This window comes from Papaver somniferum, chromosome 2, assembly GCF_003573695.1.
Source record: "Papaver somniferum cultivar HN1 chromosome 2, ASM357369v1, whole genome shotgun sequence".
In the NCBI taxonomy this organism is placed as follows: Eukaryota; Viridiplantae; Streptophyta; class Magnoliopsida; order Ranunculales; family Papaveraceae; genus Papaver; species Papaver somniferum.
The window spans coordinates 49,513,722-49,521,366 of record NC_039359.1 but is presented as its reverse complement, the minus strand read 5'-3'; the positions used below and the strand labels follow the sequence as shown (position 1 = coordinate 49,521,366).

The 7,645-nt window shown below is 37.8% G+C and overlaps 1 protein-coding gene across 1 annotated transcript; it reads right to left on the bottom strand.

The window, feature by feature from the left end:
* Positions 1-551: 551 nt before the first annotated feature.
* Positions 552-5,527, bottom strand: LOC113353220 (pyrophosphate--fructose 6-phosphate 1-phosphotransferase subunit alpha-like). The gene is made up of 19 exons (XM_026596897.1): positions 5,424-5,527; positions 5,136-5,320; positions 4,940-5,052; positions 4,759-4,833; positions 4,536-4,649; positions 4,387-4,454; positions 4,115-4,198; positions 3,137-3,190; positions 2,973-3,053; positions 2,781-2,874; positions 2,616-2,689; positions 2,407-2,517; positions 2,276-2,320; positions 2,134-2,190; positions 1,898-2,002; positions 1,690-1,806; positions 1,502-1,602; positions 1,171-1,336; positions 552-986 (listed from the first exon to the last, which is right to left on the bottom strand). Exons 1-19 carry the CDS (start codon positions 5,505-5,507, stop codon positions 861-863), a joined length of 1,854 nt encoding a protein of 617 aa, XP_026452682.1. The 5' UTR covers positions 5,508-5,527; the 3' UTR covers positions 552-860.
* Positions 5,528-7,645: the final 2,118 nt, after the last annotated feature.

Genomic DNA, 7,645 nt, shown 5'->3' with positions numbered 1-7,645 from the left:
CCTAAGTTCCAATCCTACCAAGACCAAAAACCAAACTATTTTATAAACTCATTTCGTCTAACAGTATATATACTAAATAAGAGCCACAATCACCTAAGGTCATCTGCCTCTATTCTATCTCAAGACGAGAAGACATAAAATAAATAAAGTCGCCGAAGGGAGCTAAATGGATCTTGCAAAAATCTTAAATTAATTTCATGTACTTTTGAAGCAAAATAAGTAAATAAGTGAAAGCATGTAACTTGTTTGAGGAGAATTACTAATAAATAAATAAAAATCCTACTACTACTCCTATTTTTGATCGGTCAAAAGGAATTGTATTAAGAAACACACAAACCTCCTCTAAATCATTCTTCCTTCTTAACTCTACCGGTATGTATCATCTGTATTGTGGCTGTCTCTGTATACGTTCCAAAATACCAGAAAACACTCGATATCTGGATCATCATCATAACCACATTCGACCGCAATACTCGAAATATATATTCAATCAATTTTATAACTAATAGGCTGCAACTAGTGCCTACCAAACTCGAGAACTATAAAAAATTTGGGATTGATAATTTATTTCACCGTATAAAACGGAAATGTGATATGATGCATAAAAAATTGGTTTTTGCGTGGAATAATTTAATGGGAGAGAAAACAACTTCATAAAAATAAAGAGATATTACTAGTGAAACAACCCGTATTCCCTCTAGTGCGCGGCATACTTCAACAATTACATTCAGTTGACAATCATCTCAGTAGACGCGCGAGGGTGGGAGTAATTGTTTCCTCGCTGCTTGAAAGTGAAACTGAGGATTGACCGGTGAGGCCTGACTAGTTTATGAATAATTTATATGCTCATACTTTTCCATTCATAACGAGGCTTGGCCTTTTGAAGGAACAGACATGATTGAAAGTATATTGACAACAGATGACATCGAACTCACCGCTGCTTTCAAAACCTCTTGTGAACAACCTGGTTTCACCATCATCTTTACCTGCCGCACAAATACATATAAAAATATATTTTATGGTTATGTCCAAAAGAGATTGTAAGGTATGTCGGAATCTAGCTCGACGGGGCTTTCCCATTTTATAAGGTTGAGGTCTTGGATTCAGCATTCTGTTGATATGATTTAAAGGTAGGAAAAAAAGAAGATATGCATGAGAAATAAATTTTACCATGTCGAGGTAATTCTGTAAGTCTTTTACCCTTCCCATGTAATCCTGGTCTTCTACACACAAACTGATTGGCTTGATTTCTGAACCCGTTCCTTCAAACTGAATGGGTCCTGGATTCCGGTAGACATCATCCATCAAGAAACTTTCAGCTTCTTGAATCAGCATTCTGTTGATATGATCAGTTACATGATTTAGTAGTAGTAGTAGTATAGCACAAGAATCAAATATTAAGTATGCTGAACTTTATAAGTATATATATGCGAACTAAAGGAACGGAAATCGTATGAATCACGACCGAATACCAGATCAAAAGGGTAAAGATAAATTTTACTTGTATGATTTTCCCCTCAAATCCACTGCAGCTGGATGAATTGATGGTTTGCCAATTGGTGAGACCCCGGGACCATGCAATCTCTTTACAGCCATCATTCCCTGTCATAAAAAAAGAACTAGCCAGATATTGTAATCCATTATTCTTAAGCAGTCCTGGTAGAAAGAAGCAGTTAGTAGCAAACCCACCGTAAATGGTGCACCACCACAACGCCACCTAGATACAGGATCCTTAAGGTTTGTAACAGTGGCCATATACCCATTAACTCCAGCAGCAAGGAGATGATAAGAAACATGTCCAAGAACCTGAATGAGAATTTTATTTCATTTTTATCTTTGTTGACTAAACATTCTAAGCTGGAAGCTTATAACTGATGCAAAAATAAATAAAACTCACATAGGCATAATCACAATCAAACTTGGATGGAAGTGAACCTCGAGCTTGATACCCAAAGAAATGGGAAATTGAACTAAATTTCTTTCCAGTGTATGTTCCATTTTGCTGCAAATCAAAAAGCTGAATATATGTCTCCGGGTTGTGATCAAAAGCACAACTATAGATACTACTTTAGAATAAATGGAGAACCTGTGTCTGTACAACTGATGGCTTAATGCGAAACTCATGGTACTCACCGTTCGTTTGTTCATCTCTGTTTCCACTAGTTGAGCTAAAAGTTTCTCAGTTTCGATCTGTTAGGTACATCGAGATGATAATCATTGAAGTGAAAACTATTACTAGTATTATATTGATATATAACGCTGGAATATTTATTACCTGCGACAACTGTGCGGAATCGTCCGACTCAGGAGAAAGAAGAAGCTGCACCGAGTAGACTGCGGATTAAAAATGGCAAATTCAAAAGAATTTCACAATTTACCTAAGATAGTGACAAAAACAACACGTACCTGTACTTTGATATAAGGTGGCAAGAACTCAAACAAAGCCAATGCCCAAGGTGACAATTGTGCTGAAATGCTATCAATTGGAACCCCTTTCTTATGTAGCGCGAGTATTTCCTAAGTCGATTGCATCACTTCCAATGGTGAGAAAAATACTACGAATAACAATTAATGCTATTACTTAAGATAAGACATAAACTTGACGTAAAACTCACTTGCAAGAGTGTGTGCACTTCAGGTATACTTTCGATAAGTCCTTCGGGTAAGAGAATTACCCCATGATATTTATCTGAAATTACATAGGTTCAGCAGAAGTCATGACAATGGTGAAACAACAACCATGCTTGGAACTCATACGGACAAGATGGAAGTAGCAGAACCTTGTTCTGCCCTTGCTTGAACTGCGTCACAGATTCGTTTGGTGATATCGAAGAGAGTAAGGTTTGAAGCAGCAATTTCCTCACTGAGAATAACCTAAAATTCATTTTATGTCGTGATAATCTTTAAGTTAATAAATGAACGAGCAATTCTATTTTTTTGTACTGTGAAGGTAATTAAGAAAAATTACGTACCATATTCGGATGAGATTGGAGTGTGCATTCCAACGCAACATGAGACGCTCTTCTTCCCATCAGTCTAATGAAATAGTAATACTGCGTTGAAACGTAAACTGTGTTGTAGGATTTATTTGCTTTTACAAATAATTTTCGATATGTAACTAATGTATTAGTCAAACCTTTTCTGCGGACAGCGCATCAGTGCACAGATTACTTATAAGTTGAGAGTTGACCTGAAAAGCTCAAGTAAAATGAAACATTTGAAACATCCTATGACTGGACATGCTACAAAGAGCGAGAGGTTTTGCAGCTTTTGCGACAATATGTAAGGGTTAAGTGGCAAAATGACCCAAAATGAACCCCATGGTTGTGAAAATGCCTCGGAAGTTAGTGAAAAGATTAAAATACCCCATTCCGTGAGATTTTCCGCTAGAGAGAGTTAAGTAGTCGAAATTACCCTTCAGGGTACATTGTTCATAATTCAGGGCTTAGTGTTTAAAATTCAGGGTTCAGGGCTTAGGGTTCAAGGTTTGGGGTTCAGGATTTAGAATTCAGGTGGTGGTGGGGTGTATTGGTGATGGCAGCGATGGTGATAGTGGCGGTGGTGGCAGTGGTAGTGGTGGTGGCAGCGATGGTGATAGTGGCGGTGGTGGTGGCGGTGGTGGCAGTGGTAGTGGTGGTGGAAGCGATGGTGATAGTGGCGGTGTTGGTGGAGGTTATGGTGGTGGTGGCGATGGTAGTGGTGGTGGTGGTGGAGGAGGCGGAGGCGGTGGTGTTGGTGTTGGTGGTGGTTGTTCTAGTGGTAGTGGTGGTGGCGGTGGTGGGGATGGTGGTGGTAGTGGTGGTGGCGGCAGCGATGGTGGTTGGTGGTTGTTCGTTTGGTGGTGGCGGTGGTAGTGGCGGATTGATGCGTTTTGATTAAGAAGGGTAAAAATGGAATTTCAAAACTCCATTGACCGGTCAAGATGCCCAATTTTGATCAAAATGCCGCAAAACTAACAGAATGGGGCATTTTAATTTTTTCCCTAACGTCCGGGACATTTTCACGACCATGGGTTCCATTTTGGGGCATTTTGCCACTTAACCCAATATATAACGAATAGATTTTAATTAAGTTAAAAAAAAAAAGTAATCATTGTTCGGGTAGTATTGAGCACCTTGCAAATTGTATCGAATCCGACGTTAGCTTCCACAAACTGGTTTTTTAGATCACCATATAACGTGACTGGAACACCAATTACCTACCAAAAAACATACAATTTAATTATTCCAATTGTTTTTTGCGGATAAAAGTTACTAGACTCTTCTTTATAAATATCAGTATAAAAAATCTGCAAGAAAATCTAGCACATAGCTTTACATAACTTTAGAGTAAAACTAGTATGCGGAAAAGAAAAGGTACATCTGAATATACGCGGCAATTGGTTACCTTTGTTTGGCATTTTGCACTGGCAAAGGTCTCGGCTAGTTGTGCTGCATCAGTATTGGATAGGACCCCTTTTTCCATAGAAAGCGTGCAGATACATTAGAAAATCATATTCAATGATCATTTAACCATCAATGGGAGGTAGAGCTTACCGCCGATGATAACAAGCCCATCCAATTTTAACGCTTGGCACGCATCCAGTGCAGATTTTACTTGCTCGTTTGTTCTTATTTGATCCTTTGTTCTTCCCAGCATGTCATAACCACCTACACACACAAATAAAGCATGAAGATTTTCAGATGCTATACAAGTTCTTATAAACCAATATCCAAAAACAAGCTTATTAGAGCCAGAATGAACTGGAGATCGGCTCACCTTGATTTCGGTAAGTTGAAACAATGTCCTCAGTGATTTCAATAGTCTTTTTTGAAAACAAACCTTCAGTACCCCCTATACGTAATATGACCAAAGACGACCTAATGGAATGTCAAAAGCCGTACATGAAAAAGAAACACTTTAAATTCTTCAAACACTATCATGCAGAGATGAGACGCACCGCAGAATCCAATCAAAGTACTTTTCGGATTGTGAGACTTGATAGCATCTCGAAGCCCACATATGACATTATGTCCTCCCGGAGATTGACGTCCGCAAAACACAATGCCAACCCTAAATCATGGGTGACCAGTTGATTGAGTAATGCACCAGAACTTAAGCTTAATTTCCATGACAATAAATTTGCATATATGTACCTGATTGCTGGGAGATCTTTATTGACTTGGGCAGTGCTACCTTTAGAAGAATTATTATAAATAGAATTGGATAAATGAATAAGTGGCTGCCCATACGTTAAAGGAAATGATCTCTGAATGGAATGTGCATCTGTAGGATCTGATACAGCAATAGCTTCACCAAATTCAACTTGAACATTGCTTCCCTAAATAAACACATATTGGCAGGCAGGAGGATACACAAATAAATACGTGTATGTCGAATTCATGCTTGTCAGGATAAACAATGGAGAAGCAACATATGTGTACCTGAAGACAGGGAGGAAGTTCTGGTACATAGAGACTGCGATGTTTCTGTATTCCTGATAATTCCATGACTACCCCAAAATCCATTTTTTAGCTCTTAATGCAAATAATCAAATTGAATATGTAAATCAATACATTTTCGTTTTTGTATCAGCTTTGATCAATTAGTAAAAATTATCGGAGTAATTATCTCATCTATTTTACCTAGTATTATGGGACAGTCAAACAAATTTACCCGTTAAAAGTGGGACATGAAAGAATAATGTAACGAAAATGTAACGAATGTAATAAGGCCATCTCTATACGGCATATTACTTTATTCCCTCTTTTCTTTCCTATATTTTGCTTCCAAGATAGAACTCTCTTTTCTTTCCTATATTTTGCTTCCAAGATAGAACTAACATTGGTTCGTTGCACCCATTTCAACTTGTAAGAACTTGGCCATTAAAAAAAAAAAAACAGGTTAGGCCAGGTCGGGCCGGGCCTAACTGACACTGTTGGAAGCCTAACAACTATACCTTGACCTTAGGGATTTGTAAAAGAAGATCCTCTATATATTTTCGACAAGTATAACCGCCAGAGTTAGCACAGGTGAATCAAGCAGCAGCTGCAGAAACCTTATTAAGAAGATGGAAGTTTTTGGTAGCGGTGGTGATCTACCAGATGAACTTTGGTCGAAAATCTTGGGTACATTGGATAGCACAGTTGAATCAGGCATCCGCTGCAGCAGCCCTAATAAGAAGGATAGCGTAGGTGAATCAAGCAGCAGATGCAGTGAAAGGTGGAAGTTTCTGGTAACGGTGGTGATCTACTAGATGAACTTTGGTTTAAAATCTTTCTTCTTTTACCAGATAATTCAATCTATGGATTAAGGTGTGTTTCGAAACGATGGAATTCGTTAATTAAAAACCCTTATTTCATATCCCAAGTATATAATAATTTAATGCTTTCTGCGCCATGCACAATATTTTGCAATTCTGTTCGGCTCGTTTGTCAATCAGGCCGTGTTATCATCGCGTATAGGGTTATGGCTTAGAATTCCTCATGAGAAACAACAACAAAGCAACGGAGAAAAAGTTTACCTTTTAGGTTCAAGTGATGGATTGGTGCTTTCTTCAACTACAGAACAATATCAAATTTGGTATTACGTTTGTAATCCAATTACTAATGAATGGGTTTTAGTACCAAACCCTAATGGACGTGACGATAAATGGGTCTTGAATGGTTTATTTTGTGATACATCTTCTTCCCGAAGCTTTGAAACTACAACTACTTATAAAGTCATTCGGATTCCAGAAGTTTTAAACCCATACAAGATGTTCGATATTGAGATATTTTCTTCTGAAACCGGTGAATTGATTGTGCATAAAATGTCATGCCCTGAAGAAATTATTATAGCATACCCTTTCAAAAGCAATTTAGTTTTTAACAATGGAGTCTTGTACTGGGTTGAAGGATATAGAACAAGACTAGTAGTTTACGATCTAAACAGAAGCTACAAAAGAAGTTGTGATGACCGCAGTGAATGTCAGGTAATTAATATGCCAACGAAGAGTGGAACACATGATGATAAGTATTATTGTCTTGGGGAGTCTGAGGGTTTCATCTGTATTATTTTTGTTTGGGTACTTGAAGATGAAAAGAACTGAAATTTGGTACACGAGATTAGTATGACTATGTATGACAAGGCTAAGCCTTTGGCGTTGAATCCAACCGATCGAAATGTCTTAATTCTTGGCGAATTTGGTACTTCTAGTCCTGGAAAAACTAATACTTCAAGTCCATACGCTTACAATGTTATTACAAAGGAAAAGGAAGTACTCAAACAACATTCATCGTCGACTTATGGAGTCCTTCCATTCACTATTAAGCCGTCGCCAACAACAATGGTTCACCAAAATAAGTTGCTGCCGCCGTAACCTGCAAATTGATTTCTACAGGTTTTGCTATCCATTTTCTTGTTTATGGTTTTTTTTTTTTTTTTCTGACAGCTGCTGCTCTATTGGTACTAGTTCCGGATTGAATTTTCTGCTCTATTACTACTTGCCGTTTTGATTTTTTTGTTATTCTGCTCAATTCTGTTTATCACTGTTATATTTATGCTAAGGACAAATGCAAAGTGAAATTTTCTGTACAATCGATTCACACTCTAAACTTGCCTTTATGCTAATCTCTAATTGATTAAAATAAGTTGATTGACTAACCTGTTGCCGATTCCGTAAAAG

Coding starts and splice junctions, on each gene's coding strand:
- LOC113353220 (XM_026596897.1), bottom strand. CDS start 5,507: ATGGATTTTGGGGTAGTCATGGAATTATCAGGAATACAGAAACATCGC. Junction 1,603..1,689: donor GTGGTGGTGCACCATTTACG/GTGGGTTTGCTA, acceptor TTTTTATGACAG/GGAATGATGGCTGTAAAGAG. Junction 1,337..1,501: donor TTGAGGGGAAAATCATACAA/GTAAAATTTATC, acceptor TCATATCAACAG/AATGCTGATTCAAGAAGCTG.